General features: G+C 61.7%; 1 protein-coding gene and 1 long non-coding RNA gene across 2 annotated transcripts; one reads left to right on the top strand and one right to left on the bottom strand.

Annotated features, from left to right (window-relative positions):
* Positions 1–3716: 3716 nt before the first annotated feature.
* LOC112954354 lies at positions 3717–5702 on the top strand. Its single transcript, XR_003250684.1, has 3 exons — positions 3717–3778; positions 4665–5166; positions 5322–5702. It is a non-coding gene; the product is annotated as an uncharacterized LOC112954354 (long non-coding RNA).
* A 2177-nt stretch (positions 5703–7879) lies between these two features.
* On the bottom strand, positions 7880–11965 carry CCDC69 (coiled-coil domain containing 69). Its single transcript, XM_026047536.1, has 9 exons — positions 11854–11965; positions 10594–10707; positions 10010–10176; positions 9593–9680; positions 9291–9364; positions 8948–9049; positions 8501–8620; positions 8134–8231; positions 7880–8048 (listed from the first exon to the last, which is right to left on the bottom strand). The coding sequence occupies exons 1-9, from the start codon at positions 11963–11965 to the stop codon at positions 7880–7882; spliced, it is 1044 nt and encodes a 347-aa protein (XP_025903321.1).
* Positions 11966–15967: the final 4002 nt, after the last annotated feature.

Here is a 15967-nt window from a genome sequence, read left to right as displayed (position 1 = left end):
CTTGCCGGCACCGCAGGGCCGCGCCGCGGAGCCCGGGGCTCTCCCGCGGACAGCGAGTCCAGTGTCAGAAGCGGCAGCAGAAACGGACGCCCGCTCCGGCGCAGCTTCCTGCCCGTGCAACGCTCGCCAGCCGGCATCGAGAGAAACCACAAGGGGAACAGAGTGCTGAATATACGGAAATGGGCCAAGCATCCTCCGCAGAAACAGGGCTGGCGCTGGGCGCTGACCCTCCGCAGACCTGGGGGGCCACCAGGAGCATCAGCTGCAGCCCCCAGCCCTCTGCCCAGCTCCCCACACAGCCCTGCAGCCCTAGGGGTTATCCCAGCTCCAGAGGAAAATCCCATTGCAGCGGAGGTGGCAGCACCTGGCAGTCCCCGCGGGCTTTATCTGAGTTTCAGCGCAGCAGCCCAAGTCCTGATATCAGTCAGACATGCAGAGCAAAGCCCAGGAAACACAACTCGGTTTCTAGGGTAACTTGCCGAGTGTTTTCTAACATCAAGCACCATTTATAGCTATTCATCGAGTGCAGCACGAGCCTCCCCGCCCCCCTGGAGAAAGTCCCCAAAGAGCACGGGTTGCACCAAGAGCCCCGAGAGCCGGCGGGAGGAGAGAAACAGCTGGAAAATGGAGCGCAGCCATGAATGAATCTCCCAGGCGTCACCCGAGCTGCTCGGCTTCTCCAGCGAGGAGTCACATCCCCCCTTCCGCTGCGAGCCAGGGCTCCACCACCGACACGTTGCAAGAAAACGCCAGGCAGGGCAGGCATTTTGCAGCCGGGCGCGAGCAGGGAGGATTCCCGGCACTTAGGAATATGCTTGGGGCAGAAATGCACTCAGAGCTAAATTTCATGCCTGTGAGCAACTGCAGGGAGAAAAAAATATATATACGCATATATACAATGCACCTCATATGAACTTCCCCGGCACCGCCCTAAATCCCTGCAGCGGGGAGACGCGAGCCGCTGAGAGCGCTGCTCGCAGCCAGCAATGCAGAGCTCCTCTCTGCTCAGGGAAGGAAAGTTTTCAGCCTCCAGTGCCCATGTGGGCACCCCTGCAAGAGGAGGAAGCTTTGCTGGGAAGCGGAGCAGCGCTCGCCTCCCCGCTGCCCTTCCTTTTTCAGCTGGGGAGGCTGCAGAGCCTCACACCTCCCTCCCGCGAACGGCCTGGCCTGCACTGCAGAGTGGCTCCCGCCGGGTGCCAGGCACAGCAGGACCCTACGGCGCCCAGGAGCCTCCCCACCGCATCGAATCACCTCTGTTATGCTGAGGAGCAAAATACCGCTCTGAGGCTGCAGCCCTGCTCAAGAGCTGCTGTTCTGCCCCGTGACACCCCCTTCTCCCGAGATGAGGGGGCGGCAGGGCGGAGATGGGAGCACAGGGAGGTCTAGGCAGCTGCAGAAGGACACAGCTGCCCATGGCCAGCAGCTGCTGGGCCTCCACATACCACATACCGTACCCAGCCCACCAGGAGCCCCTGCGGGCTGCTGCAGTCCAGAAGCCTCGTGCCCTCCAGCAAACGCAGAAAGCTGCATCCAGTACTGCCTCCTGCCTCCTTCCTTGCCAGCCACATGCAGCAATTGGGCCAAGACCGCCCAACTCATCTCAGCATTGTCTGAGAATTCCCTGGAAAACTGGATCCACACCTCGTCCCTCTGTTCCCTGCCTCCATGCAAGGCTGCTTTGGAGGCCAGCCGTACGGGTGACCATTCCTGGCTGCAGCCAGGCCTCCGCAGAGGCCCCACTCTGCCCTTGACAGCAGGTGAACCCACGGCCAGCCCGGGCAGGACGCCCCAGAGCTGCCCGGGCTCTGGAGGACAAACACAGGCCAGGGATGGGGCAGGTGGTAACGCCCAGGGGCAGCCCAGCTCATAGACCCTGGGCAGCTCCACACACCTCCCGATCTGGGAATACAGAGGGGTGTGCGGGGAGCGGTGATCCTGGAAAACAAGACAAACCCCCTGGCATCGGTCCCCAACTCTCTCTGCCCTTTGCAGAATGAGTAAGCTTTGCTAGAACGAACCTTTCCCAAAGGGGCATTTCCTGCCCACAGCCTGCAGCTGCCCGAGTGCCCCCGCAGCCCATCCCGGTGGCGCTGCCCGTGGCACAGCGGGCCCTGCCTCGCCGGGCACACCCAGCCGCCGCATCCCGCAGCGCGGCGGGGCAGGGGGCTCCGCAAGCCCCTTCCCCAGCAGCCAGACCCCCGCACCCCTCTCCCCGGGCGGCAACGGGACCTTCCCCGCGGGCAGCGCAGGGTCCCCCCGAGCTCGAGCAGGGGGGTCCCCGCGGCGGGACCGCCCCCCGCCCCGCTCGGCCGCCCCCCGCGCTCACCCCTTGCTCGCTCCGGCGCCGGCGGCCGCCGCTCCCCGCCCGTCCCCGCGGCTCGGAGCGCCCGGCGCAGCCGCTGCCCCCCCGCGCAGCCGCTGCCCCCCCGCGCCGCGTCACGGCCCCGCCGCGCTCCAATGGCCGCGGGCCGGGCCGGGGCCGCCGCTCCCCGCCCGCCCCCGGCACCGCCCCGGCCGCGGCAAGGCGGCCCCGCTGCGGGCAGCGGCAGCTGCAGCTCGGGCCGCCCGCCGCCCGCACCCCTTCCCTTCGGGGACCTGGCAGCGAGGCTTGGGCGCAGCTCCGGTCCCCCTCCGAAACCCATGTTTGTGGGCACTGTAGAGTCCCTGCCACTCTCCCTGCCCAGCTGCTGCTTTCTTTGCCATCTCATCCAGCCTAATCCTGGGCTCTTTCCCACCAGTGCTTTCCCCAGTTAATACAAAAGCTGCATGGGGCTGGAGGAGCTGGCAGGCTCCCTGCAATAAGGGACACAGTGGTGGCCATGGCCTCATTTACACAGGCATGAGCAGATAAATACAAGCCCCCTCCCCAGGGGGGCACAGCGGGGGAGCAGGTGGGGACACAAAACCCTCCATCTACTCAAGCCCAGGCAGCACTCGCTGTGTGGAGCATCTTCACAACGCTGCGGCACAGCCAGTGGGAAACAGATGGAAAAAGAGCCAGGATGTCTCCATATGTTATAAGTTTATAGCAATTGACCCAGCCCAGCTCTTCCCCCACCATTCCGGCCACCAGCACAAAGTGGTCCTTTCTGTTTCTGTTCCTTAAGGCAGCAGGATGATGTTCCCACTGGCTGGCATCAGCAGGGGCACCCAGAGGCCTCACTCATGTGAGCTGGCGTGGGTGACAAGCGCAGCTTTGTTTGTCCCATCCCGCAGGACAGGACAACAGCCCCGCTCTCCTCCTGGTTGCGGCAGAGCCCCAAGGGAGGGATGTGCTGGCCAGGGGGGTGCACAGGGACAGAGCAAGCACAGAACTGTTCCTGCAGCACCCTGGGAGCTGCTGCTCCATGCAGCCAGGGCAGCCTTATAGCTGGTGCAAGCACCCACAGCCCAGGTACACCAGGTTCTTCCTTACCTGTGTTCTGCTGCCTTCTTATAGCTCCTACCTTTTTCTCCTTACAAACCATAACAGCATCTGAAGACTTAAAAATACTAGGTTTTGTGCTATGACCTTACTGCAGCCCAAGGGAGCTCTAAAAACCCTTGCACTATAACATAGATAACCTAGGTAGCACCTGGGGCAGTGCAGGACTTATGAAGCCTTCATGGCCCTAAACAGCCTCACCTGGGACCCTCACCTGCTTCCCACCTGTGGACTGGGGCTCCATTTAAGCCCAACTGGGGACTCTTAGTCTTTTCTTGGTCCCTCTTAGGGTTCCTGATGTGAGAGGGGTAAGGAAAAACAGGAAAAGGAGGAGCCTGGTTGAGATGAGATAAGGTAAGGCTTTTCTTAGTCTATTAGGTAGGTAATTTTAAAGTGTTAATTTTCTGTGGTCTCTTTAAGCTTGCTAACATTATGGGCATGCACAAGTGATTTGGAAGCTTTTGTGGGAAACAATAATTTTGTGTAGATTATGTAGGGATAAAAGCTAGGATATTCTTTAAAAGGAACTAAGCCTGAGGGGAGAGTTTAACCATTGCTGATATATCTGTGTAGGGCTTGCTTTCTCCTATCTGTCCTTATCTTTAAGCCTGATTTTATTTATTTACTTACTATTCTGAGGGATTGGTCAAGTAAGATGCTTATTTTGCTGAAAGAAAGAAAATTGCCTGAATGAATCTTTTGAAGGAATGTTTGTACGTTGTTATATGAATGATGGATGCTGCAGGGTGATCTGAGCTATTATGGTCCCATGCAGCGGTTCTCCAGCACCCAAAGCACCATGATGGCTGTTGTCCCTAGGGGAGTCAGCTTCTCTGCATGCCTAGGTGGCTCCAAGCCCTACTGCAAACTGCTCATCTCTCTGCCTTTTGGGACTGACATCCCCATCCATGTTCCCCATGGGGTGGTCTGGCTTTAGGTACCCCCAAGTCACTTCTTCTTTGGGTTTCAATGTGATGGAGGGAACCTTTTGCTCCGCAGGGGTTCATAGGCTCTGCTGCTACATATCAGGGCTGTGGAGAGCAGCAGTGGCTGCCCCTGTCTGTGCCCCAAGCTGCAGAGGGGACCATCCTATGTGGTCCTATGTATTTAGAGAGCTGTAGGTGTTTGTTGCCAAGTGGAACCTGTTATTGTCCTATGTCATCAGTAAAAGGTCCCATCCTAAGACTTCTTTGCACTGATCCCTCCCATTTTGTACTGACCAACATCATCTTCCTTTCAGGAACCAGTCTGTGACTGTCAGTAGAACCAGTGGCTCTGGCGCAGAAGGCTTCATGCCCTATAACTTCAGTGGCACCTTGGCTGGAGCCTCTGTTTCTGTGTTTTATTGGAGTTGGCTGCATTGCGAGGCAGGGTGCGATGTTGGTGTGTGTCTCCTCTGCAGCCTGGGAAACCACAGCACTAATTCTCTGCGCGGCCACAGAAGCCGGTACGAAGCCACAGCGAGAATCTGTATGCTACTGGCTGTGTCACCACTGCTGTCTTCCAGGAACAGAAGGGGCTGCTTCTATCTACAGCTGCTCTGGCCCTCCTCTTTGACCAGAAAGCCCTGGTTGATGTGATGTCCATCAGTCTGTTGGCCTACTGTTGGTCAAAGGGAGCTGCAGGCGCCCAGGCCAGGCCTGCCTGGCTCCCTCCTGCCCTCTCCTGACGGGCATGCAGCTGATCACTCTGGCATGAGCCTCTGCACCTCTCACCCAATGTCTAACATTGGGTAGAGAAGAGTTAAGTTCTCTGTGACAAACAGCTTGGCTCCTCTTGTCCCTGCCTGTCCTGCTGTCACTCCCACAAACAACAGTGGCCTTGACTCTGCTGAGGAGCGGAGGAGGCTCATGCCGGGAGCGGCCAGGCCCCTAACGTGCCTCTGGTCTGTCCCCAGGTGTGCTGCTCTGGGCTCTGCTTGCTGAGCACCACAGGGCTGCTCGTGTGTCGCTGGCCTGGCTCTCATGGGGATCCTGGAGACCACCCTGCTCATCCAGAGGCAGCTGCAGAGCCAGGAGAGGGCATCCTTCATGCTGAGCAAGAGGCCTAGTGTCCAGGGGCCTTCCCAAAGGAGAGTGATGTTAGGGACAGAAACAAGTGCCACGTCCTTCTGGGAAAAAGGGTTGTATTGCATGGCATGAGGGCTGCTCTCTTCTAGGATCAGGCCCTTCAAGAAGCACAGCCAGCTGCGGGTGCTGAATGCCATGGCCCTTGGCTGGCACAGCTGCTGGTCCTTCTTGTGCCTTCATACCTGCTGCTGAGATGGAGAGGATGGGCAATACCTCCATCTTCACAGGTCAGGCATCTGCCTTGGCTCCTCCATGCAGGGGAGACCTATGGCATGTCACCCAAGACACCCCCATGTGCAGGAGAGGCTCTGCCCTTAGTGTACTGAGGTGCAGAGCTCTTGTGTGGGTGCCTCGGCACTGGGCAGCATGGGGGCAGCAGGAGCACAGGGAGTTTGACTGGAAAGCCATGTTCTCTCCAATGCCTTTGGGGCTACCTGCGGCAGCAGGTTGGTGAGCAAGGGGCATGTTTGCCCCATGAATGCCATGGGGTATTCACATCCCTGAAGAAGGCTCCTAATCTCACTGCCCTTCCACAGGTCCCCAGGAGCCCTGCATCCCCACAGAGGGTTGTTATGAGCTGCTGCAGCTGCACACTGGCCACCCCATGCTGCTGCTATGTGACCATCCTGCTGGCCCAGGTGACCCTGCACTGCGAGGTCCCTCGCGAGGAGGTGCCTGTGGATGGCATTGACATCTACGATGTCCAGAGGGCCTTCACCATCCACTGTTCCTGGTCCTGTGGGCTTGCTCTTCTGCATGGCCAGTCTGGATGGAGTGTGACAGATCCCACCAAGCACCTGCATTAACTGTGAGTGGCCCTGGCTTAGCAGGAGGTGGTTGCTCGGGGTATCCTGCTGCAGGCCCCGTGCACCAGCCCTAGCACAGGGCCCTGGGAGGAGAGCAGGCCCTGGGCTCGCTAACTGGGCTGCCTGCTGCAGCTGGGGGAGGCTGTTTCCTGATAAGGATCAGTACAGGTGACGGAAATGACAGTGGTGGCAAGGCCAAGAGCTCGGCAGGGCTGGTGGTGCTGGGGCCTGCCCTGCGTGGGGAGGGGAGCCCATGGAAACAGCTGCAAAAAGGAAATGGGAAGGGGAAAAAACAGGAAGTAGCCTGGGCTCCTGCAGATGTGCTGGTGAGGCCCTTCCCTGGGGTGCCCGTGGCCACATGTGCCCCCAACCCTGCTCTTCTGCCCACAGCTGGGGTGCCTGCCCTGTGTGTGGGCATCTGCTGCCACCCACATCCGTGTCCTCCCCGCTTCGCGTGTGGTGCAGCCTCCCTCTGTCCCATTGCACCTGCCCATGAGCCAGGATGCACCAGCCAGCCTGGCTCAGGGCAAAACTGTTCCTTGGCTGCCACACGTATTCCTGATGCTACTTGTTTCCATGCAGTAAAATGAGTGGTTTATTCAGTGACTCCCTCGCTGCTTGCCCAGAGCAGCCTCCTCCAAGCATCGGTCCCCCTCAGAAATGCTGGCGCCGCATTCCTTAGGCTGCTGCTTTTGGAGTTGTTATTGGTGTTGATGGTAGCTCATGGGCTGGGTACACACACAGGCTCCAACCCCAGCTAAATATGCCAGGACTGGGGCAGCTGCTGTCCCACCACACTCCTGTGCCCTGTGGAAAGTGCTCGTGTGCATCCAGCTGCAACTCTCTGGGTCTCCAGGCCTATTTCAGAGGTGTCTTCCTGGGATGGGGATGTGGGCCAGGAGGGATGTGAGCCGCTGGTGGTCACTGCCAGAGCCTGCTCCCCTGCTAAGGGTGCTCTGTGGTTGAGCCTGGTGCTTGGGACCGGCTGGGGGGCCAGGAGGGTTTGGCCTCTGCGTGTTGCTGAGCGGGTGCATCCGGGCCCGGAGCGGGATTCCCGGCAGCAGGTGCAGGAGGATGGTGGCATGGAGAGGCACGAGCTTTGCCTGCTCCCCGTCCTCTCCAAGCAGCAGGGCAGGCCCCAGGCAGGGAAATGCTGGTTTTGGTGTGAAAAGGCAGAGGTAATGCTTTCCTGAGCAATGACCACAGCCAGTCTGGGTGCTGCAGCTCAGGGCAGCCAATGCAGAGAGCTGGGACACCTCTCCATTATCGCCTCCCGTCCCCGCCAGGGCTTCTCCCATGAGGAACGGCACAGCCGCTGTGTGCCACTTAACAGCGGTGCCCTTGGTCAGCTCCTGCTCAGCTCTTTCCCAGCCGGGGCCAAGCGCTGCTCCAGACGTGCTCCCGAGCGGGCCCAGCTGGCCGGTCTCTAGCGTGTGTCCTTGGTGCCGGAGGCTGGGATGCCCGGGGCAGCCCCGTGGTGGCAGTGGAGACGGCAGGGTGGCCGTGTCCCGCGAAAGGCTCCCTCGCAGCGGTGGCTCCGGGGCTGCGCGCCCACGGGAAGGCCCAGCGGCCGCGGGGCGCTACGTGGTGGCCACGAGGGGCACGTCGGGAGGGACGGCGAAGGGGACGGCGTCGTCGCCGCGCAGCACGCGGTACAGCAGCTCCTCCTTCTCGCGGTGCGCCTGCTCCCGCAGCTGCGACTCCTTCTGCAGCGCCCCGCGCGCGGCCACCAGCTCCTCGGACAGCTGCCTGCGGGCAAACGTGCCTGCTGCTCCCCTCGAGGTGCCACCGCCAGAGAGGGCACCCCCAGGTGCGCCCCGGGCTGGGCAGGTACCTGCTCATGATGAGGTGGTTCTGGGTGCGAGCGTGCAGGTCCTCGTTCTCCTGCTGCAGCGTTTTCACCTTCTCTTCCAGCAGCAGGTTCTGCTCTACCTGGCGGGGCAGGGAGAGCAGTGGGGTTGGGAGAGCAGTGGGGTCGGGGACAGTCGGGCGCACGGCACCGCGTGGGGATGCGCGACAGCCTCCGGCAGCACCGGGGCTTTGCACGGAACCCATGGCTGTACTCCGGCTCCAAGGGGCCAGTGGCCGGAGTGAGGAACCAGCTCCCATCTCTGCACCGGCTGTGGCTTCATCAGAGCATTTGAGTGGGAATAAGCCTGGAAAGAGAGCCAAGCCCATCCCCGACATCCCTCGGCACGCACCACAGTCTCCAGGTTCAGCAGCTTCTTGTCCAGGCCGTGGATGTGCTCGTTTTTCATCTCGATGACGAAGTGCAGGCTCTCCAGCTCCTGCTCCCAGAAGGGGCTGGGGCTCCCGTGCTCCTGGGGGCAGAGGGGAGATGCAGGAGCTGCACGGGGCCGGGCTGCTCGGCTGCCCCCCGCACAGCAGCTGGTGACCGCAGCCGGTGCCAGGCTCCTCCCGGCATCGCTTGGTACCTGCAACCTACTGCATTTCGCTGCTCACTGCAGCTGCTCGTGAGCAAGGGACATAAATGGCCCATGCACCCCCCAGACATGGGGTTTTAGTCTCCTGGCCCCTGGTGCTGGTATCTTTTGGAGCAGCATCTCTCCCTTCAGCCCAATCCACCAAGGACAAGGGACTTGGCAGACACCAAACCCAGAGGCCCCCCATCCTGTGTTTCCCTGTACCTCGATGTGTTTCTTGTAGTCTCTGCTCAGGAGCGATTCCTCCACCCGCTTCATCTTCTCCTGGAAGGACTTCAGCTGGGATTCCAAGGCATCGATTGTTTCCTAGGGCAGCCAAAGTGGGGAGGAAAGCAGGAAAGGAGATGTTTGGGCTTGGAACTTCCTCTCAGACAAGTCCCTGCTTGGCTACAGACACAGTGCCTCAATAAGCCCCAGAGCGGGTCAGGTCCCTGTGTCATCCTGGGCACCAAAGCAGCCACGCAGGAGCGTGGGCACCATGGTGGAGCCAGGAATCAGTTGCTCAAGCCCTCCACTAGCATCATCCTGGGGGTCTCCCCACTGGTACCTGTAGGGCCTCCTGGGACCTTTGGTGGGACTCTGCCAGCAGCAGCTTCTCCTGGTCGTGCGCTCGCCGGAGCTCTGCAGGGACACGCGAGCTGAGCGTCACGGGTGCAACGACACCAGAGGAGCCGGCCTGGCCAGTGCCGCAGCACACAAAAGCAACGCAGGATGCAGCAGCCCCACGGAGCAACGGGCACCAAGCCCTGGCCCCGTGAGGGCCCTCGCAGGGTCAGTGGGGCTGGAGAAGGGCAGAGGCAGCGGCACGTGGCTGGGGAGGTGGGTAGTGTTCCCGGGGAGGCTGCACACCTTGCAGGGCCCCTTCGTGCTTTCTCTTCAGCGCACTGAACAGCTCCGAGAGTTGCTCCTTCAGCTCCACGTCTTTTCCATTTTCCACCTGGAAACCACAGAGAGGACAAACCCTAAGCAGCTGATTTAGCGTAAGGGATGCTCCCTGGGAAGCCAGGGCTGGATAAGCAGAGCTCCGTGGTGCACGGCAGTGCATCCCACGGCCCGCGGGCACCCCACGCAGCTCCAGGCAGGGCCTCCTTGCTGTGTGCCAGCTCCACGGGCCAGCAGAGCTGAGCAGCACGAGGCAGGATGCCTTTCATGCCAGCATCGGTGGGTGCCAGGGCCCTGAGAGCTGCCTGGAAAGTCCCGAGCGGATGGGTGACGTGCTGCTTGTGTGCTCTTCCCGAGAGCCCCGGCCCTGCTGTTTTGTCCTACCTGGATTTTAATGTCTTGGGCAAGTCTCTGGGTCTCTGCCTGGAGGACCTGCCTCAGCTTCTCCTTTTCCTCCTCGTGTCCTTGGAGGATTTTTATAATCTCTCTCCTCTGCTCCTCCAGCAGCGTGGCCTTCTCCTTCCCCTCTTCAGGCGGCGGGGCGGCGTTGGCTGCAAGGCAAACGCTGCTGAAACACCAACGGCCTCTGCAAACCTGGCGACGTCGCCTTCCTGGTCCCCCAGCCTGCCAGCAGCTTCAAGGCCTCCCTGTCCTGTCCCCGCTGGACAAACATCAGCCTGCCCAGTGCGGCTGCATATAGCGCTAACTGGGACCTTCTGGCAGGCCCAAGGAGGACGCGGCTCTGCACCGGGCCTGGCCTCCTGCCTCAGGGATGACCCGTCAACCCGGGACGATGGGACGTCACCGTCTGCCTCCCCGAGCCACAGCCAGGTCCAAGTCACACTCATCATCCCAGTGTCCTCTGGCTACTGGTACTAGCTGCTGTGTTATGGGGTTGATTTTAATGCTTTTAAAGATGCAGCAGTGCCAAGAAAGCACGGGGCAAAAGCCACATGTGTTCTCCTCACCATTGTCTGCCTTCAAGGGTGTCAGCTCCCGGGAAGCGGTTCCCTTTCCCTGCTGGTGTTTCAGCTGTTTCTGGAAGAGAGGGAGGAGGATGGGAGGCTTGGACGTGTGCCAGGCTGAGATGGAAAAATAACTGCAGATAGTCGCAGGCAAAGGGACGCGCGGGCAGGTGCCCGCAGCTCGCAGGCGAGTTTGGAGCTTGTGCCCTGCTGTTTTCTGTCCCCCTCTCAGGCGGGTCTGCTCTGGGAGGCCTGGGAAACACAGAGGCTGCTGGCAAAGCCCCCCGGCAAGGTGCGGGTGCAAGGCGGGCTCAGGCAGTGGAACTGTTGGGAGTGGGGAGCAGGTCCAGGGCTCCAGTGCATCCTTTCCACTCCTCCTGCTATCCCGGGATGCCCGGCGCTGGATGGCTCCTGGGCGCTTTGCAGCAGCCCCGAGCACCCTAAAGCGCCGGTGCTTTACACGGCCTGGCCGTACCGTAGCCTGGGCTGGAGCCCAGCCCGGGCAGCAGCAAGGAAGGAAAAACCCCAACAAATCAGCAGAGTCCCAACGAGTGCAACCCGGGCACAGCCTTGGCACTGGGGCCGGCGCGCGGTGATGTGAGGAGCCCCCCGCCCGCTCACACTTTCCATGTGTGGGGCCGGGGGGACGGAGCCTCGGGCTGCCTCCAGCAGCAGGGCCCGCGGGCCTCCTGCCAGCCCTGCGCCGGATTATTTTGGTTATGGCGGCGGCGGGAGGAGGGGAAAAATACAGAGACAGATGCATTTTTATCCGTAGCCGGAGGCTAAAAGCGAGGCTCGCCGGCAGCTCCGTGTCCCTGGTGCAGGGGCAAATTCTGCCCGTGTCAGCACCCAGGGCTCCGGGTGCACAGGGATGCAGAGCACTGCGCTCCATCCCCGAGGAACCCCGCCAAGACACCGGCTGCAAGGGCCTCCGTGGGGCCGGCACGACGCCCGGCCAGACGTGCACGGGATTAGGGAGCCGGCCGGGGAGCAGCAGACGCGGAGCAAGCGGCGCCCGCTGCCTCCCTCTGGCACGCGGCCCCCCCGGCAGCTGCGCGGAGCTGCCAGGGAGCGCAGGACAAGTTTGCGCCGCCGGGAAAGCGCGGCGGGACCTTCCCTTCTATGGCTGTAGCGGGGTCGGCGCTGCGCCGGGCGCCGGCAGCGCCGCGAGGAGACGCCGGGAGCGCCCGGCCCCGCGAAACGCGGCACGTCCCGCACGGCAGCGGCCCAGGGAGGGTTCCCGGTGCCTGCGGCTCCTCTCACCTGGACCCTCAAACTCCAGGCTCTTCTCAGGCTTTATCAAAAGGAAATGGGAATTTGATACCTGCATCCCTCCTTGTTCAACTCGCTCCATGCAGGGAGCAGGTTTGCCCATTGCCTCTGCTCCTTCCAGCACCCCTGAAAGCAAAGGAAGGGCACCAGTCCAGCACAAAAGGGCTCCTCGGTCTCCTCTACTGGTGCAGGGGTCCCTGGAGGCGTCAAAGCCAAAGTCCGAGGTCCTCGAGGTGCTAGGGGACGGCATAAGCAGAAGTCCCAAAGCAATAGGCAGCCTGGTTCTCACATGCTGGCCTGGAGCCAGCCCAGTCCACGGCACCGGACTGGGAGGACTGGGCACGATGTGGCAGATTCCGCCCAGCATGCTCCCGCAGTGGGGAAAAGCCTTTCCCTGCATCCCTGTGTCCAGGAGCGCCAGGACCAGGGCGCTCTCCGCATTGTGGGGCTTGCTGGGAGAGGGAAGGGGACTTGCAGCCCATCCCCAGGCCAAGGAAGATTATCCCAGAAAATGGGATCTAACAGGAAAGTGACGAAAGGGATGCAGAAGTGCGTAGGCACAAGCAAACACATCCAAATGCCGTTCTCGAGGCTAAAAGTGACTGTGCCCTTCCTGCCTCTGGGAACAATTAAAAGGGTGTCGGAACTAATCTGATGCCCAAGGGCTCTTTTGTCCTCTTGGATGAGCTTCAACCAAGCGGGAAGCAACAGCCACAAAGCCACAACGTGGATGAAAAGAACGGAGCTAGGAAGGTGCCCCAAGCCGGCACTTGCAGGGAGCCTCTGGAAGCACCAGCTGCTCCAAACCAGAACGTCCAGCAGGCGCAGACCACTGGCGGCAGGGCTCCACTTCCTTTAATGTTTCACCATGAAAACTTCTGGATTCAGGTTTGAAGAGGCTCCTCATGGCAAAAGTTACCTTCTGATTTTAAAAGGTGCTTTAAATGGACCAGCTTCTTGGAATTAAATATTTTAAAGGCCTGAAGCAAAGTTATCCCGAGACAAGTATCCGGCATTTCCCCCTCAAAGCCCGCCCGGGGCTGGGCCAGCTCGGGCGCACCGAGGCAGCAGGCAGGAGCAGGGGCACATGCAGCCGGGGCTGCAGCGTTTTGCATGAGATTGTTTTCACCGTATTTTTCTTCCTCTTTTCCTGTTTAACAACCGCATTGGGTGACTGAACCATGCAACGTTATCATCAAAGAACAAAATCACAAAGAGACGGGAAATGAACAATTAAATCCCGACTCTGCTCCTAGGTATGAAGTTTTGCTTTGTGGCCAGGGAGAGAAGCTGAGGATTAGGCCACTAATCCCACTCTCGACGTGGGGATGTGGGCCGGATCTGCTGGGTCTCTCTCCTGGCGCCTGCTCCTGCTTTTTGTCCCACAACAGTTGTGATACAAAACGAGTCTCGCCTCCCATGCAGTTAAATCTGTACCACAGCTTGCAAGCTGCTAACGCTGCTGAGAAGTCTTGAGCCTTGCATTCCGACCTTTCCCTTGCTCCTGATGCTACATATAGTTCCTATATCTCCAGAATATATTTATCCCAGTGCTGGAAGCTTTCCAAGCCCTGATCCCCCAGGAAGGCATCTTGGCATCTCTCGGGATGGGAACATGGACTGAAGGGCAGTCCCAGCACAGTGAGCAGGGTGCAGAAGGGGGGACGGGACGGGGAGCACTGGGGCTGCGGCGCACGGCACCTGCCCCGGCACATCCCCGTGTCCCGGCTCCCTGCGGCAGCGGGGAGCACCTGGAATGCAGCCTGGCCCCCCTGTGCTGCCCTCCGGCGTGGGGCAGCCCCACAGCAGCCCTGCTGCGACAGGCTGCCCACCCCTGCTCTGCCTGCGGGCTCTGGGGTGCCAGAGGCACTGACAGCGCCCGCCCTGCACTTTTGGGATCCAGACAGGAGCGTGTGGATGGCCGTGGCTTGACGCTCCGCTGTACCATTTATGGCCAAAAGGGGATTTTCAGAGGTGCTTTCAGGCTTAGCAAGCAGTGTCACCGCGGCGAGGCAGGTTTCGGGGTGCAGCGCGGGAGGGGAAGCGGCCCCGGGGCGCTGCTCCATTTCCTCTCGCAGCGCCTGGGGCCTCTCGCCTGCCCCGGCGCGTGCCCCTTCTCGCGGGCTCCCCGAGTCGCGTGCTGCGCCTGATCCCATGCCACAAGGAGCACTGTATATTTTCCATGACACAGAGAAGCAGCCAAGTGCTGTAAATAAAGCTGAGCTGCTGCCCCCGCACCCCTGCATGGGCCGAGCTCTCGGGCATCCCCTATGCAAGGGCCGTGCTCGCTCCTCTGGCCCTTTTCAACTCTCCTCCTGCCCCGGCCGCCCCCCAGGAGCGCCCACAGCCCCCCAACCCCAAAAAACCACATCAGGCGCAGCACATCCGACCTCGCAAACAGTCCCGCAGCCGGCGGCGGGGCTCGGGCAGCACTGAGTCACCAGCACCTCAACAACAATCACCATCACCAGCAGCAGGGCATTTCTGGAGCTGAAGGAAGGGCTTAACTCATGGCAGACTGTGTCTGTGCAGAGCAACACACCGAGACCGGCCGGGGTCTGGGGCCTTCCCTCACCTAAGCGTCACCTGCAGCAGGAAGGGGACACGGCACAGGGGACAAGCACAAGTCTTGGGCACCCCATCCCACTCCTAAGCACCCCAGCTTTTCAGGCATGAATTATCACCTGTGAGGTCTGCACCCTTCCCACGCGTGGGGCTGCCCCCTTGGACAGAGGTGCAGGCAGCCGCTGAGCCCGGTGCCGCCTGCCCACGCCGCGATGCCCACGCAGCCCCACGGTGCCCATGGGCCCCGCACAGCCGGGACAGCCCCAGCGTCCAGGCCGGGACAGCCCCAGCGTCCAGGCTGCCGCTGCGCCGGGCGGCTCCCCACACGGGCACCCCCAGCCCACGGCTGCAATGGGACCTGCTCAGCAAATGCCCCAGCCCCAACAACCCCCATCCTGCCCAACTGTCAGGCACAGAAACTCTCCAGCAAACCCCACCTCCGTGCAAACCCCAACCCCAGGGAAACCTAATCCCCACCTCCCTGCAAAGCCCGGCCCCAGGCAGACCCCAACCCCTGGTAGACCCCAACTCCATGCGAACTCTGACCCCACACAAACCCCAAGCCCAGGCAAACCCCAAGCCAAATCCACCCCAGGCAGACCCTAACCCCACACAAACTCTGACCCCATGCAAACTTCACCCCATGCAATTCCCAACTCCTGGCAAACTTGACCCCAGGCAGACCCGGACCCCAAACAAGCCCCCAGCCCAGGCAGACCCCAACTCCATGCAAACCCCGACCCAGGCAGACCCCAACTCCATGCAAACCCCGACCCAGGCAGACCCCAGCCCCGGGCAGCCCCGGCCCAGGCGGCCCCTACCCGGGCGGCGTTGGCGCGGGGGCGGCAGCAGCGCAGGGAGCTGCCCCGGCAGCCCATGGCTCAGCGGCGGGGCGCGGGGCGCCGCATCCCCCCGGCGCCGCTTCCGCTGCGCGGCCGCGACGAGGCCGGGGCTGCCGGCGAGAGGCGGAAAATAAAAAAAAAAAAAAGAAAGTCCCCGAGGTCGGAGCCTGCCGGCGGGCGGCGCCGGGAGAGGGTGCTCTGCACCCCCGGCCGCGGAGCCGCCCCCGCGGGGCCGGCCCGGGACTCCCTGCACCGGCTGCGAGCGCGCGCTCTGCTCCGGGCTGCAGCGACCCGGCGCGCCGGGCTGCAGCGACCGGGGCTCCCGGTGTCGGGCTGCACCGGCCCGGGACTCCCCGGAACTCTCTGCACCGGCTGCGAGTGCGCTGCACCGACCTGGGACTCCCTGCACTTGGATACACTGGCTGTGAGTGCTCTGCACCGACCCGGACTCGCTGAGCTTGGATACACCGGCTGGGAGTGCGCTGCACCGACCTGGGACTCCCTGCACTTGGATACACTGGCTGTGAGTGCGCTGCACCGACCCGGACTCCCTGCACTTGGATACACTGGCTGTGAGTGCTCTGCACCGAGCTGCACCAACCTGGGGGTCCCTGCACTTGGATACACTGGCTGTGAGTGCGCTGCACCGACCCGGGGGTCCCTGCACTTGGATACACTGGCTGTGAGTGCGCTGCACC

Source organism: Nothoprocta perdicaria, unplaced genomic scaffold, assembly GCF_003342845.1.
Source record: "Nothoprocta perdicaria isolate Ctin4 unplaced genomic scaffold, notPer1 scaffold_5, whole genome shotgun sequence".
Lineage (NCBI taxonomy): Eukaryota > Metazoa > Chordata > Aves > Tinamiformes > Tinamidae > Nothoprocta > Nothoprocta perdicaria.
This window is presented reverse-complemented; position numbering and strand designations above follow the sequence as displayed.

Bases quoted from the DNA above. Each gene is read 5' to 3' on its own strand.
- CCDC69 (XM_026047536.1), bottom strand. From the start codon at position 11,965: ATGGGCAAACCTGCTCCCTGCATGGAGCGAGTTGAACAAGGAGGGATG. The intron at 10,708-11,853 runs GTGAGAGGAGCC...TTTCCATCTCAG, and splicing joins CCTGGAGTTTGAGGGTCCAG to CCTGGCACACGTCCAAGCCT. The intron at 9,681-10,009 runs GTAGGACAAAAC...TGTGGTTTCCAG, and splicing joins CCCAAGACATTAAAATCCAG to GTGGAAAATGGAAAAGACGT.